Source organism: Emiliania huxleyi, assembly GCF_000372725.1.
Source record: "Emiliania huxleyi CCMP1516 chromosome Unknown EMIHUscaffold_16, whole genome shotgun sequence".
Lineage (NCBI taxonomy): Eukaryota > Haptophyta > Isochrysidales > Noelaerhabdaceae > Emiliania > Emiliania huxleyi.
The window spans coordinates 346842-367032 of NW_005200982.1; the positions used below are offsets into that span (position 1 = coordinate 346842).

Consider the following 20191-nt stretch of genomic DNA (forward strand, 5'->3'; position numbering starts at 1 on the left):
TTAACAAACTTAAGAACTCTTGCCCGGCACTCTGCTAGCGTGGTTGGGTATAGAGCGCTGTAGACACGGCACACGCTGCCGCGAACGTTTCTTTCTTTTTCGCCCGCAAATTCTTGTTCCCCCCCCCCCCACACACACACTGATCACTGTCACAAGACACACACACACACACCACACACACACACACACACACACACACACACACACCGGAGCCTCCGCGCCCACCCACACGCCGGCCACCACGCCCTCGCAGACTCGAAGATAGACACTGAGAGAGGACAGCGAGGCACCTAGCGCACACAGCAGCGCCGCCAGCCCGCCCTCCCAGCTCCCTCCTGGCTCCCTTCACGCCGGCGCGCCGCAGAGCGAACCAGCGCCCCTCCGCGAAAAAGCGCGCCGGGGAAAGCCCCCCCCTCTCTCTTTAGCCAAACAGCGCCAGGATGTCCTGCTTTGACGCCGGCGCCGGCTCGGGCTGCAGGACGGGCGCCGGTTCGGGCTGCAGGGAGGGCGCCCCGCCGCTTGGCTGGGCGAAGCCGCCCACCGTTGGCGCGCCTGTGCGTCGAAAGCAGAGCGCGGGCTGGCTGAGCCGGGGGCAGAGAGTCTTCAGGGCCGGAGTTGCCGGCGCACCGTGACCGCCGCCGTAGCCACCGCCGTAGCCGCCGCCCTGGCCGCCGCCGCCGTAGCCGCCGCCGCCGTAGCCGCCGCCGCCGTAGCCGCCGCCGCCGTAGCCGCCGCCGCCGTAGCCGCCCGACACTCCTCCTCCGGGGACGCCGAGCAACGCGTGGGCTGGGGGCGGCGGCGGAGCGTTCTGCGCGTACATCGACATGATGTCGCCTGGGCGGGAGCATGTGCAAAGGGCTCGAGAGTTAAGAGGGACAGGCGAATCGCCGGCTGTGGGGCCTCGGGTGTGAGCGCCCGAGAGGGCGCGCGGCGCGCGGGGTGGAGGGTGAGGGGAAGATGTGAGTGCTGGCGGGGGGGGGATGGAAAGTGGCGGGGCGCGCCGGGTGTTCGGGGAGAGACGGGTAGGGGGGGGAGAGCGTGAGGGGGGGGCGAGGGGTGGGGGGCTCGGCGGGGCAAGGCGGCAGGCTGGGAAGGGCTGGGCAGTGGGAGAGGGGCAGGGCGCGGCGACGGGGCGTTGCCAGGGGCGAGGTGGGGGTTCCGAGGGGTGTGTCGCGGGGCCAGAGGCGCCGGATGGGGTGGAAGGAGGGGGGCAAGTGGGGGGGGGGCTGCGAGCGAGGTCTGCGCAGGGCGGATGCCGGGGGGTCAGTGAGAGGGGACTGCGTTGGCGAACTGTGCGGGGGGCAGGGTGGGTCGAGTGGCTCCCGGGCGTGTCCGGAGGACAGCACAGGGGGGGAGGGGGGCCGCGCCGCTGCGAGGTGGAGTGCCGCGCAAAACTCTGGCGCGGTGAGCTCTGTGCTCGGGGTGGCGGCGGCAGCAGGCCCGGAGCGAGACGCGACGCAGAGCGCCTGCAGAGGGCGCATGGCGCAGGGGCGCGGATCAGGCACCGTGACCCTGCATCTTGGGCGGACCGGCCGCCGGCGGGAGCGCGTGATTTGGTGATAAGGCGCTATGTGTGGCGGCCGCAGCGTATACCCAGATTGCGTCGACTTCTCCCTCCGCCATTTTTGCCTTAGCAAAGACCGGCCCTGCGGCGCGGCGGCTCAGCGTTCGCGTTCCGCGGGCCGCCCCCCCAAAGAGGCGGAGGTACGCGGCGCGCTCTTCCTCCGTCATCGGCGGCGGTCCGCTCGGGACAGCCACCGGCGTGCGGCTCGGCGGCACGGTTTGCGGCGGAGCCGTGTCGAGGGCGAGCGCGCCGAACGAGCTCGTCGCGGACGCGACGCCGGCTGAGCGGTAGGTTGGCGCCGCGGCGGGCTCCTGCGGGCGCAGCAGCGGGCGCGGAGTTGGGGAGAGGAGGGCGCGAACAAGGTGCACTGCCGCAAGACACGTGCGCCGAGGCGCCATCTCTTGTCGTCTTGTGGGAGGTTGTGTGGCAGTGCATCTAGAGCGAGGGCCTGCTCCTGCCTTGCTTCCTCCGCCCCCCCTTCTCTGGGCGGCGACGACTCGCCCCACCGATCCACGCATTGGAGGTCCCAGGACTGGTGAGAATTGTGCATGTCATCGAGTTCTCCGTCATCAGCGTCATCCTTAAACCTGCTGCCCTTCTTGCGCGAAACGCTCAGGCGCGACTTCGGCTTTCCACGCACGCCGTCGTCTCTGTCGGCACGGTACTCTGCCGGCAAGGCAACCTGATTCGAGGGAGCTTTCCGCGAGCTGGATCGCCGCATGTGGAAAGCAGGCGCCGACGGTGTCGCTGAGGTGTGCTCCGTCCGTGTGGGTTTGTTGCCCCCTTGAGATAAAGAATTTTGCGGGCCGCACTAGGAATAGGGAGTCCACCGTGCCGCGAACCTGTCGCTGTCCCTTTTGTCAGTAGCAGGAGAACTAGGAGAGCGCAACCAGTAGGAGGCCCGCGCCTGCCCCCGTGCCGCCGGGTGCAACTTTGTCCTATACGCGAGAGGGGAACAAAACGTGCACGGCGACAAGGAGAAACCAGAGCTCACCCGGCAGTACAACGAGGGGTACAAGGTCGACCTCGCGGAACCCCACGCTGGCCCGGGAGGATGCGATGAGGTGAATGAAGTCAAGCGGACGCCCCTCCTCAAGACCTCCTCGGCGGGCGTTGGCAACGCCTCGAGTGGCGGCACGCCCGCCTCCGTTGGCCACTCCTACGCCTTCGGCAACACCGAAGAGAAGGCCCGCCGCCTAAACATGGGCTGCGAGGCGCGCGGGCAGCCCGGCCAACCCTTCTCCCACAAGAACGGCCACGGCTACGTCAAGGCGCGCATCGCGGTTTCTACCACGACGCGATCTTTGTCAAGCGCAACAACTTCAACCTGCTGCTCCACGAGACGTTCGGCGGCGGCTTCTCGCTCACCGCCGTTCTCAAGCTGCGCCGCCTCGCGCGCAAAGTCGCGCGCGGCAGCGTCGACCCCGCACGGCCTACTCGCCCAAGTACTCGCTCTCTTTTATGTCCCATCATGCAGAGCGCATCTCTCTCTCTGTTGTGCGAGGCGTGAACCGCGCCATTCGCTCTCACCTGGCAACCCTGTCTGCACGTCTCGCGCGCGCGTGAACAGGGCTCCAAATGACGTGTGAGTGTTAGAGTTGTTTGGTATTGCTAAAAATCTCTCTCGAGAGGGGAATCCCTGGGACCCTGTCGTGTGGGTGAACCCTGCCCAGCCCCCCTCCGTGTCGCGATGCGCTCCCCGCTCCCGTTCCCCTGTGTCCCTGATCGTCCTTACAAGATCCTGCTCGCGCAGGTGGGGACCCTGTCCTTCTCCCACCCCTTGTTTGGTGTGTCCGTTTTATTTATTTATTTATGGGACTGGCGCGCACTGGCACTGTGAGATAAAGAAAGGCCGGGTTCGCCCAGCGCGGCCACGGCGGTGGCCTGGCGGTACGCCTTCGGTCCCCGCGGGAAGCCCCGCGCATAGGACAACAACGTCTGACTGTCCCACATACGCACAGACGCGCACATACACCATGCTCGGGCACCCACCCCCCACAGTGTAGTGGTGTGAGCACACAAGTACTATAGCAGAGTGCACATCTCTCTTTTGGCGGGTGAGGGTCGTAAGAATCAAAGCCTCTTTTGTCCGGGGTGCCAAACGTGCTCAAGCGCGATCGTCTCTCTCTTTCTCTCAGCGCGGCCACAGTATAGAAGAATTTCGGTGCGCTAATTCTACCAGAAAACTCGCTCGCTCGCACAACACTGGGCACAGGACTGCACGCACTTCGTGGCCGCGTCGGCCAGTAGCCCAGGTACGTTGTTGCACGAGGTAAGCTTCCTGGGCAAGTCGGAGCACTCTCCAGCAACCCCCTGCCCACCAGGGTTGCCGCAGAAGTTGCTCACCGGGTCATGCGGGTGGTGGACCCACCGGGACGCCTGCCTGCAACCGTATCCTTCGGTGCGTGTGACGGGAAGCCAAAACTCGCCCAGCCCGTGCGCCTTGACGACTAGTTTGACGAGCAACACCTCTGTCCACGGGCCGCACGGGGTCCACGCAGCTGGCCTAACGTTAGCTACTGTTGTTGGGGAGCCCCACTGTTGTTCTACTGTTACTGTTAACACTAGCAACACTGTTCAGCTCCCAACGTTTGAACAGCTCTACCACGGGGTCTGTCCACACATACGCATCAGCCATCACTGGACACTGCGGCGTTGGGCCGTTGGCACACCATCCCAAAACCCAAATCCGTACTTGACATTGTCCAGACCGGCGAACGGGCCAATCTCTAGGCTCTGCCCGAACTTCCTCTTCTTCCTCAAGCCGCATTCGTTATAATGGCAATGAGATAAAGCTCTCCTCTCCCGCTCGGGCCCTCGCTGCGCGTCGTGCGTCTCTCTCCACATCGGGCTCCTGCCCGTGTCGGGTGTGGAGATGCGAGGGTCGCCCCCCCTTGCCCCACCACTTTGTGTGTGTGGAGAAATTTACCTTACCTTACCTTACATCTCCACACCTTCTCCTTTAGAGAGAGATTTTCAAAGACCAACAAGAAATCACGACTCTCACAGTGATTTGGGCTCGGCAGCTTGTCAGCCCTCAGCCGAAGCTGGGGCCGGTCCCGTAGCCGAGAGAGCCCGCGCCGATGAGTTCGACGCGGTCGGGAGGCCTTGCGGAGAGGCCAGCGAGGTGGCGATCGCTGTACTTCATGGTGCCCTCGGTGGGGCGGCTGACAAGCCAGAGGTCGATACTCTGGACGACCCATAGGATGCCACGAATGCCTGAAGGAGAGGGAGGCGAGGCCAGAGGCAGGCTCAGCTGCTCTCGGGTGATCCCGCTTTGGTGGCTGAAGGGCCCGATGGTCCTGTCACATTCGTGTTCCGAGTCGTGGGGGTAGAAGAATTCGAGTAGAAATCGAGTCAGCACATCCTTGTAGTACAGCGGACCGCCAGGCTCGCCGGCAGCATCCGCAGGGAGGCACCAGTCTTCTGCGAAGAGCTCAACAGCTGCGGCCGCGATGGTAGAGTCGGCCGCGGTTCGAGCGAGCAGCTTTTGGCTGCGGGATCGAATCGCGGAAGGCGCATGCCCTCGCGGAGCGCGCGGGTGTGCGAAATGCGACAAAAGACGAAAGACGACAGGCGCCTGAGCGCTGTACGCCTGAACTTTTGTCGCCGCAATCGCCACCGCCGCCATCTTGACGAGCAGCGCGAGCGCGCTCGTCGGCGGCCAGCCGTCGCGGGCCGGGCCGAGCCCGGCCTCAACCGGCCGCGCCGCCGCAGCAGGCCCGGAGGCCCACATGGCGGCCGACCAGCTGTCTCTGCTGGCTCTCTCTCTCCTTTACACGTCTCTCCGCACACTCGCGAGACTCGGAGAGTACTCCTCGTCATCCCTCGCCACTCCATCATCTCCTTTGCCACAGAGCCAGTCGGTTGGTCCGATCGGTCGAAGGGTGTCGCTCATAAGAGCCAGCGCATAAGAGCCAGTGTCTCAGTGCATGTTTCATAAGAGCGGTCAGCCGGGAATACACGAAAAGCACACCAAAAAACTTCCTGTGCAGCGGCGCAGCCACGGGGTCAGGCGTGCGCGCTGGTCGTCGCTCTCTTGACTCTTCGCTCTCAAGTGAGCCATGGTCGGCTCGGCTGTCTCGGCGCGGCTACGCGCGCCCCCAGCAGAGATATGTGTTTGTTGTCTGTCTGTGTCGTGTCAGCCGTCATCCGACACACACGTAGCACGCGTGCCCAACAGGCCATCCATCGGCGCCGTCACGCGTCCATCGCAATGTTCGATTCACTCTGCGCCTCGTCCTCCTCCTCCGACCCCTCCTCCTCGAGCGATCCGAGGGAGGCGAGTGTCGACCTGCGAGGCGACGCGCGAGGGGAGAGCACGTCCGGCGTTGGGAACGTTAGCTCCATCGCGGCAGAGGAAACGGCCTCGCTCCCGACCAGATCATACAGCTGTCGCAGCGCCTCACCCGGCGGCACCTTCCCGTTGCTCAGGCTGGCGTTGAGCTTTCGGAGCCGCCGGTCGGACGTGGTGAGAGCGCACTGGAAGATTAGCTCGCCGCAGCTCACGAGAACTGTCCGCCGTGCTTCCATCGAACTGTCAAACAGCGACGCACACAGTTCGTCAACGAGGGGCTCCTGCTTCTCCGTCGCCACAGGCCCAATAACAGCCTCCTCGTTTGACACCATCGAGGCGCCTCGTTGGATGGAGCGCTCAACGGCCTCTCGATGGTCGACCCGGGACAGATTTTTTTCTTTTTTATGCTTATCACAGAGCCTGCAACTGAGGGCGAGGGCCAGCAGTATACGACGACGACGACGTCTCACACCCCGCGCTAGCCAGCGCCATCAGCCCCTCACGGCCCGGCCCAACCTCCCTTCGCCTCGCCTCCAGTGCCTCCAATCAAGTCGCACCTCTCTTCTTACACAGCGAACATTGATTGAAGGGAACATATCAATCTTACTCTCAAGTCTCATCAATGTACGGTGACGAGACAATGACTCGCGTGCGCGCAGCACACACCCGCCGGCTACCTTCCCATCAATCAATAAGACGAACGCCGAGAGGGACGACTGGCGCTTTGTCGCGGCCGCCGAGGACCAGGCCCTCTTCTGGTTCTTGCTCTTCATCCGGCACGACCTCGGCGTACTTCCATCCCGACGCCGTGTATACTGGGGCACCGTCGCATGTTTTCTCTTTGCCTGTGTTAGTGCCAGTGCGAGCCACTCCCGTGCCCATGTTGTGCGACCAGTGCGAGGTTGTCGTAAAATTCTCTTTGCACACCCCCTCCCCAACGCCCCCGGGGGGGGGAGAGGACAGCTGTCGGACTCCTGCTGGGCGACTCTGCTTGCTCGGCTCTTCCCGCGCCAAAGCAGCTGCCCAGGAGCGAGCTGTGGAAGCGGCTGCGGCAATAGCAGAGCGGAAGCGGGGGCACCGGCATGGTGGCGGCTCTGTTCCTTACGTCGCTGCGCGACAACGGCCGCCTCGCCGCCCGCTTCTGCTCGGCGCCGGTGCTTCGGCTGCCCGTGCTCCTGCTATGGGTTGCCGTCTTCGGAGGCTCACTTCACGCGCCGTGCACGACCTTCTTTTACCTCTCAGTCGGCGCGAGCCAGGAGCAGGTGGGTAACATAAGCGCAATCATCAGCGTGGTGAGCATGTTGACGGTGCCGCTGTATGGTCACTTTATCGATGCCACTGCCGGCGCGCTCGAGGCAGTCGCGGCCGCCGGGTTCTGCTGTGCGCTGGGCTGCGCCGTGCGGGCCGCCGCGCTGAGCGTGGCGTGGCTCTACGCGGGATCGCTCGTGCTCGGCTTCGGAGCCGCCTCGTTGCTGCCCTCGGTGCTGTCCCACCTCTCCTCGCACTGCGCGCCCGACGAGAAACGCAAAGTCGTGGCCGCTGTCGCATTCCAGACGTCGCTGCTCCGGCTGGACGGCCAGTCTAGACGCTGCAAGATGCTGAATCAGTACTTTGACCGCTGTAGTCTCTCCCGTCTCTGCCACGATCCCGAATGCACGCGAGGGACTGTGTATCACGGCGGGCCTCCGCTGACCGCGATGTTGCTCGGTGCTGGCCACGCAGGTTGGCAAGAGCCTCTACCCGCCCACCGTCGCGGTCCTCGCCGCCGCCGGTGCCTCTCTCGAGTTGCAGTACCGGGTGATGATGGGCGTCTGCCCTTTCTTTTGCGTCGCCGGCTGGGTCGCTCTCTCGCTCCGACGCAAGAGGAGCGCGCTGGCGCCGGTGCCGCCACCGCCGACGCCGACGTCGCTCGCGCCCGCGCCCGAGCTGGCTCCGCCGCTCAAGCAGGAGGTGGGGGCGGCCAAGGGCGGCCAGAGCGGCGGCGCCTCCTGGCCTCCCGTCTTTGTCGCCACCGCCGCCGCCATCGCCGCCACTGCCGCGGCGAGGCAGAGTGGCGCTGTGCTGTGGCCGCTGTACCTCCGCGATGGGTTCGAGTGGGGCGCCGCGCAGTTTGCGGGAGCCCTGCTCGCCGAGAACCTCGCCTCGATTGGCGCCCTCTTCTTCCTGCCGCGTGTCGCGCAGCACTACGGTGCCGCTGCCGTCGCCGTCGGTGGGCTTGCGAGCGCCGCCGCGTGCGCCGCCCTCGCCTTCCGCCTCCGCTCGCCGCCGATGCACGTCGCTTGTATGGCGCGTTTTGCGGGGCGTCCCGCCCGCACCGCGTATACCCGCCCCACTCGCTTGGCGCGGCTCGTCAGGTGTGCCTCCTCTCCGGCCTGTCGCTCCTCGATGCGCACTTGCGCGCCCTTGGTGCCCTCTCCGCGCCGCCGTCGCTGCAGGGCGAGCCTTCGCTGAGAGAGGCGCCCGGTCCTCGCTCTGCCGAGGCATCCTTGACCGTGGGCCGGGTCCTCACAGGTCGCGCCTTTGCCTACCTCGGCGTGCTCTCCTCCCTCGGCACCGCAGTCGGCTCGCTCGCAACCCACCTCTATGCCGCGCACGCGACCGCTGCGCTCCTCCCAGCCGCGGTCGCGCTAGCCTCCAGCGCGCTTTTGCTGCTGCCCTTTCAGGGCGCGCTAGCGCCCGCCCCCGGTGTCGCCGCCGACGGGAAGGAGCGTTGCGAGGCCGAGTGGCCGGAGGAGGGCGGCGGCGTGGACGAGAGGGCGGCACTGCTGCGCACAAAGGCCACGGTCAGAGTTTTCACAGAGTAAGTGGGCGTGCCGGTGTAGAGCCGTGCCAGTCATCACTCCTCACGATCTAACCCGGTCTAACCGAGAGGGCAGATTGGAGAGATCTCGAGGAGTACACACAGAGATAGACCCTCCATCCATAAGAAAACTCTAACCTGATCGGTCGTACTGACCGCCGACAGATCACTCCAGACAGCAGACAGGCCGACGTCTGCACGCGGCCGGCCGGGCGAGAGGCTTGACACGATTGCATGCAGCATGGCCCGGCATGCGCCGGAATTCCCACAAAACTAGTAAAAAATCGCGGCAAAAAAATCTGAAAAATCGGGGCGCCTGCGGCGGGCCATGGGACCCCCCCGCATGGGTACCCTCTAGGGCCCCCGCGCCCCCCCAGAGCGCCGAGCAACAGCAGCACGTGTCCACGCATGCACGTCGTTCTGAAAGCGCTGCCGCGCCTCAGAGTGGAGCAGCCGGTCCGCGGCCGTAAACGACTGCACTTGTGAGGTCGTGTTTTCATCCAAGATGGGCTTCTTCCCCCGAGATGCAGTGTGGTTGACCCGGGGAAGAGCGTCTCCACCACCCATGGCCATGCATGCGTCAAATTCTTCCAGCTGAAGTCGGGCACGCACGAGACAGAGGAGGCCAGGCGCCTCTTCTAGCACTCCCACAAACAACGCTTCGCGGACACGCCGCTTCGCAAGCTCAAGGAAGCCGTCCCTCGTGCCATCCATCGCCAACGATGGGTCGAAATCGCGATCTGTGGCGCGACTACCGCCTAGGAGTCGAGTTTGCCTGTTGCGTGGATCAAAGCCACAGTAGCGTTTCGCTGAGGTCACCGCCTGCGAGGGCAGAGACACCGGGCCCGAGAAAACACCCACCCAGCGCTGGAACGAGATGTTTCTGTAGCGGTGAAGCTGAGACCCTCGACCATGTTGGCAATGCTCCCACATGGAGATGACAATGGCAAGTGGTTCCCGCAACAGCAGGATATGGCTGATTTGTTGCTGCTGGCGATGCCAAAGCAACTCGATCCGGGGCTGCTGGCTCGCTATGCTGCCTTCGGTGAACACAATATTGCACGTTGAGTTGGCCGTGGATGGCACGCGTCTGCTCTCCAACGTTGAGGTGAATGGGTGATTGCACGGCTGCACCGGGCAGAGAGTTCGCTGCGACCGGCCAGAGAGGCTGCAGAGGGTGGTGAGAGCCCTCCCGAACGAAGATCCGCCCGCCTTTGATATGTGGACAAAGTAGAACATCTGGTGCGGCGGGCTAGCGGAAGGGCATGGCGGCGATGTCGTTGTTGGTGAGGGCCCTGGACTAGTGACCAGCACTCCGGCGGCGAGACACATGCTGACGAGGCACACACTCGCGCTCAACCCAGCCGCTGCTGCTGAGCCTCTGCCAGATCGAAGCGGGGCTGGAAGTTGTCGCGCGCACTGCGCATTGGCGCCGCAGGCTTGGGCCTTGGCCGGTGCGGCCTTGGCCGGTGCGCGGTGGCGCCGGCGGGCGCTGCGTGGCGTTATTTTTCTAAATCAGTGTGTATACACGGGGGGCTCTAATGAAAGTGGCGCTGCCATTATTACAGCGCTCTCAGCTGTCTATCGACTATACACGCGGTCTAGAAATGGCTCGAGGTGTGTGGCGGTTGCGGAAGAATGCAAAAATCGCGTTTGGAACGAAATTGCGATTTGTGTCTCTGAGATGGCGTCGATAATACATAATCCTCTCATCGCGAGCGAGCCCCAAACAAATTGGTCTCCAAGCGCGTGCTGTGTCTCGGTCGTCTAGTACGGTAGCGAGCGCGCGCCACAGTTCTACGCCCGCGCGCCGACACGCGTGTGTGCTCTCCCACTCTCTACCAACCCCGGTGAGATCTGAGTGGGGGCCCGTCTCGCCCACCTCATCATCAGACACGCAAATACTCGAGACGCCCGCGCCGAGGGGGCGGGCAGCCCTCCCGCGCACCCGCCTACCCAGGCGCCCGCCCACCTCTCGCATGCAAAACGTCGCGCAGCCGCTGTCTCTCGACCGAGGGGGCGCGCACACCGACTCACAGCGCCTTGCGGGTAGCGACGGCCTTCTTGGCCTTGGCCTTCGCGATGTTGTCCATGTAGAAGAAGTGGCAGAACAGCAGAAAGACGGAGCCGACGTAAGCATAGTTAAAGACCCAGCTGAAGACCTGCGGCCGGCGGTGAGGGGACTCCTTCGCGGTGGGTGCGGCGGCGGAGGCCGTCGGCGGCGCTCTTGGCTCTGGAGGGTCCGCAGGCGGACCTGCCCGGCGTCGGCGTGGAAGCACGGCACGTTGATGTAGTCCCACACTAGGACAAAGCCGCCGACGAACTGGCTTATTTGCATCGCGGTGATGATCGGCTTGCCGCGGATCTTGTAGCCCGCGGCGGTGAGGCCGTAGTACGTGTACATGACCGTGTGGATGAACGAGTTGAAGAACCTGGGGAGGGGTCGGGGGGGGGGGCCGACTCAGTGCACGCCCGGCCGATATCGCGGTGGTGGCATCAGGAGGGAGAGTCGGGCGGGTCGACTGGAGGCGGGCTGGGAGGAGGCGGGCACATGAAGATCCACACGCCCTCGTTCTTCAGCCGAATGCCCAGGTACACGTCCCACGGCGCGCCAAAGTGGTGGAAGCCCTGCAGGAAGGAGACCTGCGGCGCCGGTGGCGGCGGAACGAGGCCGAGAGAGGGCTCAGAGCGACGTCTTGTCGCGGGGGGAGGGGCACTCTGAGAGGGGAGGCCTTCTTCCCCTTGAGGACGAGCCACGCCGTGTCGAGGTACTCCACGTACTTTGAGTAGTAGAAGGCCTTGGCCGTCCACAGGAACAGCTTGGAGTCCCATACCCTCGACGGGCATTGCCACAGCTGCTGCGGGCTGTCGCCCGTGAGACTGCGGAGCCACTCGCCGGTGCCCTTGTCCCACCCGAGCGCGGTCGCAGTCACGTAGAAGCTCGTCGCGGAGAAGAGCGCGAGCACCACGTTGTACCTGAACAGCAGGGGCGGCGGAGGAGGAGCGAGTCGGCAGACCGGCCTCGGCAAATGCAGCGGGAGACGATGGCGGAGCACGCTGCCGCCGGCTGCGGACGGATCGCAGGGCACACGACCGGGGCGACACGTTTCTGCGGACTCGCAGCAACATGGGTGCTGCGGCGCTCACCAGATCATCGAGGTCCGGTAGGCGCCTTTCCGCTCGTCCACGAGCCCTGAGTTGCGTAGCAGCGGCTTGAGCAGCAGGTAGGAGAAAGTGCCGATCAGGATTTCCGGATCGGACACCGCAGACCAGATGGCCGCGTCGGACGAGGCGCGATCGAGCATCGGGGTACGCGACGCCGATGCCAGACGACGCGAAGTGGAACCTTCGATTCAGCGCGCGACGCGATTTCTTCTTTTGCGAACGGTGGATTGAGAAGAAAATAGCTGTGCGCTGCTCTGTGAGAGTTCACAGTGACACATCAGACGACACACATTCTCCCACCCGCGACCCGCCGGGCCGCCAAAACGCTCTCGACGAGAGCCACAAGAAGCCGTCCGCACAGCAAGCCGGTGGAAGCCGAGCGCGCGGAATCGACGATGGCGTGCCGCGGCCCGGCCGTGGGCCCGGGCGAAGGTCCTGGCTCGAAAACGCGAGCAGAGGCCGCCGTGTGGGGCCACAGCGAGCCTTGGCGAGAAAGGTCAGCACCCTATCTCACGCGGTCGGTTGGGTAGACAGCATCGCCCACAACCCCGACTTCGCCCTCGACGAGGGAGGTGCGTCCAAGTACCCCGCCATCGCCGCAGCTATCGCCACCTACGAGTCCGCCCTCTCGGACTGGAAGGAGGTGTGCGAGAAGCGCACCGCCCGCGACAAAAACAAGTACCACACCGTCCGCGGCGGCTACCTGACTGAGTTCTACCCCAAGAGCGTCCCGCTCCCCGAGCCCGAGTCCCTTCCAGCTACCGACGCGATTCTCAATGGCACTTGCAAATCCACGTACCCGCGGCCGCGGGCGCTCGCTGCCATCAAGCACTGTGTGCTCTTACTAAGTGCCTGAAAAAACAACCAATTCATTTCCGGCCCCCCACGCGCCTGTGCACACGTCCGCAAGCACGGGGACCCGTCCAGGACACATAGGGGGGCACTTGGGGTCACCCTAGAGCCTCTAGGAACACTACAGTACACCTAAACCACCATGCCTCTACCTCTGCAGCGCGGCTGCTGCGCCGCGTCTCACGCTCCCTCCGTCCCCGCCGCCGCCTCCGCCCCTTCACGAGCCGCAACCGCCTCGTCGTACGCGGCGTGCAGCTCCTCGACGGCTCGGTCCGCGCTCGCGTACTTGAGCTCCGCCTTGATGCGCATCGTCTCGCGCCCCGCCGCCGTCTTGACCTTCTCGCGCAGCCCCTGTGCGGCCGAGCGCCGCCTCAGCCGCTCGGCGTCGATGGACTCGCGGATGAGCTGCAGCCCCATCGACTGGTGTGCAATGCCGTGCGAGTTCTCGCGCTGGTACTCGCGCTCGCCGTAGCCGATGGTGGCCGCCTCGCCCGTCTCCTTCCAACCCTGGATGTGCTGCCCGTCGGCGCGCCCATCCGGCATGCGCGCCGAGTGGAGGTGGTCCTGCACCGCCTTGAAGGTGCCCAGGCTCATGTGGACCCACCCCGTACGCACGAGCCCAGGCTCCTTCGCCTTTTCGATCGCGGCGCGCAGGTAGTCGGCCAGCGTGAAGACAAACGGCCGCACTTCGACCGAGACAACCACGCCGAAGGACAGGTGCTCGGCGCGCGAGGTGTGGCAGCTGCCACAGATGACCTTGCTGGCCAGCAGCGCCGTGCTGCACTGCGAGCAGTTGACGCATTGGCCCTCCCCGTCTGTTCGGGCGGCGCGAGCGAGCAGGGTGAGCGGTGGGGCTCGCGGGGGGGCGGGGGAGGGGGCTGCTCGAGGGGCGAGCGAGCAGTACCGTGGGGCGCCGAGGGGAGGGTCACTGTCGGTGGCGCAATGGCCAGATCCTCCCGCCATCATGCGAGGGCGTTGTGCTCGAGGTGTGGGCCCGGGACCCGGGTCGCAAACAGTGGGTCACCGGACTCGTTCTCCCTACGACTAGCTCTCAAGTCGAATACGCACCGCTCGACGCTCGCTGCTTCCGCTTGGCCATACGAGGGCGGCCTGAGGGTGGGGGGCGGGTCGGGGCTGTGGCGACAACGCCCAAGCGTTGCGCCGCTCGCGCCCGGGCCGTGTGGCGGGCGGCGGGGGCGCGGGGGCGCGGGCAAGTGGGGGGCGCAAACGGGGCGCGCGTTGCAGTTTTTGACAGAGATAGCCCAAAAATAACCCGCGACTTAAAGCACACAGTGAATCACAAGGACTGGTACGCGCACCAGGAGCTCGTCAAGGCGCGGGATGTGCACGTCAAGAACAACCCGTCCCTCGGAGACAGCGCCGTCAACAACCGCGAAGCCGCGCGCTTCGTCTCCGCCTCAACGCCTTTCGCCGGCAAGGCCTTCGATGTCCGTGTCGACGGTACGTACGCCACCGCCCTCTCCTCCGACACCCTCCAGGACGAGCTCCAGCGGAAGCTCGGCCTTTGGCTCTCCGCGGCGCTTCCCACCCTTCGGGTCGCGCTCGAGCGGGGCATGCCAGTCGATTTCTTCGGCGACTACCTTTACCACAAGGCCCACCACCGGCGGCCCCACGACGGCGTCCTCGCCGCCTGGGCGGACGCGATGCGCGCCCCGGCCAACGCGCCGGTCGTGCACGGCGACAAGGAGAAACCAGAGCTCACCCGGCAGTACAACGAGGGGTACAAGACTGACCTCGCAGAACCCCATGCGGGACCGGGGGGGTGCGATGAAGTGAATGAAATCATGCTCTGGACGCCCCTCCTCAAGACCTCCTCGCCGGGCGTTGGCAACGCCTCGAGTGGCGGCACGCCCGCCTCCGTTGGCCACTCCTACGCCTTCGGCAACACCGAAGAGAAGGCCCGCCGCCTAAACATGGGCTGCAAGGCGCGCGGGCAGCCCGGCCAACCCTTCTCCCACAAGACCGGCCACGGCTACGTCAAGGCGCATCGCGGTTTCTACCACGACGCGATCTTTGTCAAGCGCAACAACTTCAACCTACTGCTCCACGAGACGTTCGGCGGCGGCTTCTCGCCCACCGCCGTTCTCAAGCTGCGCCGCCTCGCGCGCAAAGTCGCGCGCGGCAGCGTTGACCGCACAGCCTACTCGCCCAAGTACTCTCTCTCTTTTATGTCCCACCATGCAGAGCGCATCTCTCTCTCTGTTGTGCGAGGCGTGAACCGCGCCATTCGCTCTCACCTGGCAACCCTGTCTGCACGTCTCGCGCGCGCGTGAACAGGGCTCCAGGCCCCAAATGACGTGTGAGTGTTAGAGTTGTTTGGTATTGCTAAAAATCACTCTCCCTCTCCCAAAGGCAAAGCACTTGGAGCACTTGGAGTGCATGCAGTTCCAAAGTGGCGAAAAGTCGCACTCTCCCCTGAGTGCACTCTCCACTGAGTGCTTTTAGTTTTACGCTCTTTTGATCGGGGCGGGTAGGTGGTGGCGGGACGGCGCAGTGTTTGTGGCACTCGGCAGTAGGCACCCGCGGCACGGCCCCGCACCCCCGCTGTAGGCTCTCGCGGGCTGCGGAACCGGCCCCAGAAGGGGGGACGGTCCGGGCGAGTGTGGCAGCTCCTGAGCTAGTATGGGCACCCTCTATCATAGCACTACTGATCCTGGTCATTAGAGCTGCCAGGGATAGCGTCAGGAGCCGGTAGGAGTCAAAACCCTTCATATTTGAGAGACATCGTGTCCCATACGGCTCTATACATACGCTCGCACACAACGACGAGCCTCGCCGACCCCGCGCTCCCCGGGTTCCGCGGTCCTTCGAGTCACGTCATCGTCGCTGTCGCGAAAAGAGCGACACAGACAGCGACTGCGACCCCACCAATGGGCAGTTTTGTAAGAAAGCACACCTACTCTACTCCAAGGCGGCCTCCCTCTCCCTCCCCTCCCACCGGGCCTCCCTCTCCCTCTCCTCCCACCGGGCCTCCCTCTCCCCCTCCTCCCGCCAAGCACCGACAGTCTCGAGGGGCCAGCCGCTGGAAGGGGCAAGCCAGCGGCACGAGGGCTTCAGCCACACAACTACCATGGGAACGCGACCCACACAAAGCACCAAAGTTAGGCATACCCCCCGGCGCAGTGTCCCCCGCTATGTGTCGCCGTTCGTCGGGGCACGCAATCCTGTGCAGTCAGGGCAAGTGGGGGCGGGGTGGAGTGCCCAGCGTCTTTACCCTGGGACCTCTCTGCCCAGTCCGGGGGTGCGTCGAACCTTCCATCACCCTGTCGGAAGCGGCGTGCCGGTGGAGGCACGTCCGGGTTTTGGAAGTAAAGATATATTACTTTCATACGGAGTAGAGAAAATCGACAACCGTTTTTGGTCCAAGGTTCCGCACCGGCGCCCCTGCGGCGTTCAGCTCCTCAGCGGCTTGAGGCCGAGCTGCTCCCGCATCGCGTTTGTCTCGTCCACCGACATGCTCTCCTCGCCCATCCGCTTCCGCTCCGCCGGCGCCGCGCCTCCACCCGCCGGCTCGGCCGGCGCCTCAGCCTGCGGCGCCTGCTTGAAGAGCCCCGCGCCGCGCTCCTTCTTGCGCTTCTTCTTGCGCTCGCCGCCGCCACCGCTCATCATCCTGTCGAAGGCTGCCGCGCTGCCGCCGCCGCCGCCCTCCACCGCGTCCGCGCCGCCCCCCCTGCGCGGTGGCGGCGGCGGCGGCGGCGCAAAGTGCTCGCGGCCCGAGCGTTTGTCTGCGTCGCGGTCCCTGCGTCCCGCAGCCTCGTCCGCGTCGCGCTGCCGCTTGCGCTCCTCCCACTCCGCCTTCTTCCGCGCCTGAGGGGGAGGTGGAGCGCGGTTGCGCGTGTGCGTGCGTGCGCGTGCGTGCGTGCGTGCGTGCGCGTGCGTGCGTGCGCGTGCGTGCGTGCGCGTGCGTGCGCGCGCGCCTCGAGCGCCAGCTCCGCCTGCGCGCCCGCCTTACGCCGGGACAGCACCTCCTCGATGTGCGATCGCCGCTTGGCGTTGGCGGCGCGCTCCTTGTCCCCGAGCAGCGAGGCGCGGACGGCCGCCTCCTCACGCTCCCCCGCGGTCGTCGCCGTGCCGCGCGCCTCCGCGAAGCGCTGCTCCTTCTCCGCCGCGTGCGCCTTGAGCTCCGCGTTCCGCTCCACGATCTCGCGCTTCCGCTGCTCCAGCTCCTTTTCGCTCAGCTTGCGCGCGACGTGGTCGGGGATCGCGTCCGGGTCCTTGGCCTGCTCCTCGCGGAAGTCGCGGCAGTGGTCGCACCGCACCGTGCGGCCGAGCAGCTTGGCGCCGTTGAAGTTGTCAACCGCAAGCACCGTCGAGCGCTGGTCCTCGTAGCAGATGAAGGCGAAGCCCTTGGGCTTGCCGGTCCCCTTGTCGCGGGGCATGTTGACGTCGACGATGTCGCCCCACTGCGCCATCACCGTCGCCACGTCGCCCTCGGAGAGCTCGTACGGCAGCCCGCCGACGTAGACGTACGCCGAGTCCGAGTACGTCGCGTGCCACGACTTGGAGACGTCCCAGCTGCCGGCGTCGCCGCGCGTGTTGCTCGCGAGCTGCGTCTCGACCTCGCGCCGGTTGATGCGCTCCACCTCCTTGACGCGGTTCATGGCGTCGAGGCGGGCAAGAGGCGGAGTCCGAAAGAATTTTACGCAGGAAAGTCGGCGCGCGTGTGGCAGAAGAGAACGACGCGACAGAGGAGGAAGTGACAAGGGAGAGAACGACGAGAGTGGGACAGCCGCGAGGTGGCATGAAGGTTGCAGCGAGAAGCGGCGAGAGACTGCGAAAAGAGATACGAGGAGGCAGACCCCCCAGGGTGGGCGACGGCTAGCGCATCACACCCTCCTCTCCTTAAAATCCCTGTGTGGTGGCGGCGTGCCGTCCTCCCATCCCTCCCTTGGGTTGTGTGTTTTCTTTCTTTCTTTCTGGGGATTTTTGTATAGCAGCTGCTGCCTCCACCACTGCGGGACGCGGCCACGATGGGTGTGCAGACCCCAGTTCCGGCGGACGCAGCGAGCGTCGGGACTCCATCCCAGCAGTACGCCTGCATATGCGGAGAAACCTTCCCCACCCGCCTCCGGCGCGACATCCACGTCCGTGCGGCGAGGGTAGGAGAGGCGCACGACATATCCCGCCGGAGGCGAGACAGACCACGCCTGGCATAGGCTGGCGAGGTACTTCCAGCCTGCTGTGGGAACAGCTGACGCAGTCTCGCCGAGGCTCGCCCCAGTCGCCCCCCCGGGCAAGGGGGGACCCGTGAGGCGTGGGAGTGCCCGCCAGGGTATAGGAGCTTTCACAACCCCCTTGGTCGAGGACAGGCGCGCCTCCTCCTCCGCGATGCTTGGCAGCGTGGCGGCATGACGCTGCGGCTTGTAGGAATCCTACGGTTCACAGCCTTGTTATTGAGAAGAAAATACCTCCTATGGCGCTGTGCGCTGGTCTGTGAGAGGTTGAGGTGCGAGCCCTGGCAAGGCCCTGTTCACAACCCAAGACGCCGCTCTGGGTTGCAGTGATCATGGCGGACGACGACGACAACACGCTGCTCTACGGCGACATGCCGCCCTCGGTCCTCCTCCAGTCCTCTGGCCAGGACGTCGTCGACGACATGGCCGCCGCGCCCGAGCCCGCGCAGGCGGAGGGGGCCGCCGCAGTGCAGCCTGCGCAGGAGGCCGCCGCAGCGCCAGAGTCTGGCGCAGACGCAGGCGCGCCGGGGCCGACTGCCGCGCACGAGAGCCAGTCAGCGGCACCGGCGATGTGCAACCTCGAGCCGCCGCCGGCCATGTGCGGCGGTGGCGGCGACGCCCTCTTCTCTGCGTGCGGCGGCGGCGGCGGCGGCAGCCTCGCGTGCGGCGGAGAGGGCGGCGGGTGCTTTGGCGGCGCGGAGGGCGGCGGCGGCGGATGCGCTGGCGGCGGCGGCGGCGGATGCCCTGGCGGCGGCGGCGGCTTTGGCGGCGGCAACGACGGCGCGGCGGACGTCGGCGTCGCCAACCCGCAGAAGCTCTTCCTGGGCGGGCTGCCGTGGGAGACGGGCGAGGAGGTCATCACCAACTACTTTGGGCAGTTCGGGCAGGTGCTCGACTGCATGGTCCTGCGCGACAACTCGACGGGCAAGTCGCGCGGCTTCGGCTTCGTCACCATGGCCACCGCCGACGTCGCCGCCAAGCTGCTCGAGATGAACCACGAGCTCGACGGCCGCACGCTCACCGTCCGCCGCGCGACGGCAAAGAACGCTCAGCCGCCGCAGGCGCAGCAGGCGCAGGGCCAAGGCTGCTGCGCCAGCGGCGGCGCGGGCGTGGGCGGCGTTGGCGGTGGCCAGTGCGCCTCGCCCGCGGGGCAGCACGCCAACGACGGCACCGAGAAGAAGATCTTCCTGGGCGGGCTCGATCGCTCCGTCTCGGAGATGATGATCCGCGCCGCGTGCGAGCAGCACGGGGTGGTGACGGACGTGCAGATGATGGCCAACACCGGCAACCCCAACGGCCGTGGCTTTGGCTTCGTCACCTTCACCGAGGCGGAGCCCGCGCAGCAGCTCATCGCCGCGGGCTCGCTCGACGTGGGCGGCCGCTCCGTCAACGTGTCCCGCGCGCAGCCAAAGGGCGGGCGCAACCGCGGCGCAGGCGGCGCGGGATGCCGCGGCGGCGGCGGCGGCGGCGGGTACGGCTGCGGCGGGTGCGCCGCCTCGTCGGTTGCGCGCACCAAAGGTGGCGGGCGCGCAGCGCTGACCCCTGCCCCCCCTGCCAGGTGCGGCGGCTTTGGCTGCGGCGGGATGATGATGAACAACGGCATGGGCTGCTTCGGGGCCGGAGGAAGCTGCCGCGGCATGCCGCCCATGAACGGCATGGCCGGGATGGGCGGTTGCGGCGGGATGGGCAACGCCATGGGCGGCATGGGTTGCGGCGGGATGGGCGGCTGCGGCGCGTCCACCCTCGCACACACGCACGCTTCTGCGCCCGTCTCGGTCTCACGAGCCCACCTGTTGTCGTCCAGGCGGGATGGGCTTGCCCATGGGCGGCATGGGCTGCGGCGGCATGGGCGGCTGCGGCGCCTCCAACCTCGCACGCACGCGCTCTTGTGCTCGGTTCGGCTCTCACGAGCCCGCCGTTCCCCTCAGGTGGCGGCATGAACGCGATGGCCGGCATGGGCGGCATGGGCGGCTGCGGCGCGATGGCCGGCGGCATGAACATGCTGAACGGCATGGGCGGCATGGGCGCTTGCAACATGGGCGGCAGCGCGAGCGGTGCTGACTCCGCCCCAATCGCCTTGCTTTGCGACTCACGTCCCGTCCCACGCATGCAGGCGGGATGGGCGGCTGCGGCGGGATGGGCGGCTGCGGTGGGATGGGCGGCTGCGGTGGGATGGGCGGGTTGGGCGGGATGGGCGCCTGCGGCGGCGGCATGAACATGATGAACGGCGGCTGCGGCGGCATGAACATGATGAACGCCGGCTGCGGCGGCAACGGTGGCGGCGGTTGCGGCGGCGGCGGTTGCGGTGGCGGCGGCGG

At 66.2% G+C, this 20191-nt stretch overlaps 8 protein-coding genes across 8 annotated transcripts; 2 read left to right on the forward strand and 6 right to left on the reverse strand.

The window, feature by feature from the left end:
* Nucleotides 1-182: 182 nt before the first annotated feature.
* Nucleotides 183-1962, reverse strand: EMIHUDRAFT_462616 (hypothetical protein; the record flags this gene model as incomplete). Its single annotated transcript, XM_005785511.1, has 3 exons — nt 183-552; nt 628-834; nt 1506-1962. 3 exons carry the CDS (start codon nt 1960-1962, stop codon nt 422-424), a joined length of 795 nt encoding a protein of 264 aa, XP_005785568.1. The 3' UTR covers nt 183-421.
* Nucleotides 1963-4556: 2594 nt separating this feature from the next.
* Nucleotides 4557-5317, reverse strand: EMIHUDRAFT_352405 (hypothetical protein). The gene has a single exon (XM_005785512.1). The coding sequence runs from the start codon at nt 5298-5300 to the stop codon at nt 4602-4604; it is 699 nt and encodes a 232-aa protein (XP_005785569.1). The 5' UTR covers nt 5301-5317; the 3' UTR covers nt 4557-4601.
* Nucleotides 5318-5484: 167 nt separating this feature from the next.
* Nucleotides 5485-6205, reverse strand: EMIHUDRAFT_434058 (hypothetical protein). The gene has a single exon (XM_005785513.1). It carries the CDS (start codon nt 6191-6193, stop codon nt 5765-5767), a length of 429 nt encoding a protein of 142 aa, XP_005785570.1. The 5' UTR covers nt 6194-6205; the 3' UTR covers nt 5485-5764.
* Nucleotides 6206-6943: 738 nt separating this feature from the next.
* Nucleotides 6944-8803, forward strand: EMIHUDRAFT_462617 (hypothetical protein; the record flags this gene model as incomplete). The annotated part of the gene is made up of 3 exons (XM_005785514.1): nt 6944-7528; nt 7584-8070; nt 8373-8803. 3 exons carry the CDS (start codon nt 6944-6946, stop codon nt 8663-8665), a joined length of 1365 nt encoding a protein of 454 aa, XP_005785571.1. The 3' UTR covers nt 8666-8803.
* Nucleotides 8804-10324: 1521 nt separating this feature from the next.
* EMIHUDRAFT_434059 (hypothetical protein) lies at nt 10325-11981 on the reverse strand. The gene is made up of 5 exons (XM_005785515.1): nt 11809-11981; nt 11394-11637; nt 11213-11304; nt 10916-11093; nt 10325-10823 (listed from the first exon to the last, which is right to left on the reverse strand). Exons 1-5 carry the CDS (start codon nt 11964-11966, stop codon nt 10695-10697), a joined length of 801 nt encoding a protein of 266 aa, XP_005785572.1. The 5' UTR covers nt 11967-11981; the 3' UTR covers nt 10325-10694.
* Nucleotides 11982-12858: 877 nt separating this feature from the next.
* Nucleotides 12859-13480, reverse strand: EMIHUDRAFT_202339 (hypothetical protein; the record flags this gene model as incomplete). Its single annotated transcript, XM_005785516.1, has 2 exons — nt 12859-13364; nt 13435-13480. 2 exons carry the CDS (start codon nt 13478-13480, stop codon nt 12859-12861), a joined length of 552 nt encoding a protein of 183 aa, XP_005785573.1.
* Nucleotides 13481-15392: 1912 nt separating this feature from the next.
* Nucleotides 15393-17307, reverse strand: EMIHUDRAFT_415182 (hypothetical protein). The gene is made up of 2 exons (XM_005785517.1): nt 16026-17307; nt 15393-15600 (listed from the first exon to the last, which is right to left on the reverse strand). Exon 1 carries the CDS (start codon nt 17298-17300, stop codon nt 16305-16307), a length of 996 nt encoding a protein of 331 aa, XP_005785574.1. The 5' UTR covers nt 17301-17307; the 3' UTR covers nt 15393-15600; nt 16026-16304.
* Nucleotides 17308-18673: 1366 nt separating this feature from the next.
* On the forward strand, nt 18674-19240 carry EMIHUDRAFT_57276 (hypothetical protein; the record flags this gene model as incomplete). Its single annotated transcript, XM_005785518.1, has 2 exons — nt 18674-18982; nt 19049-19240. Coding segments are annotated over 2 exons (501 nt in total), but the record flags the coding sequence as incomplete, so codon positions are not given.
* Between the last annotated feature and the right edge of the window lie 951 nt (nt 19241-20191).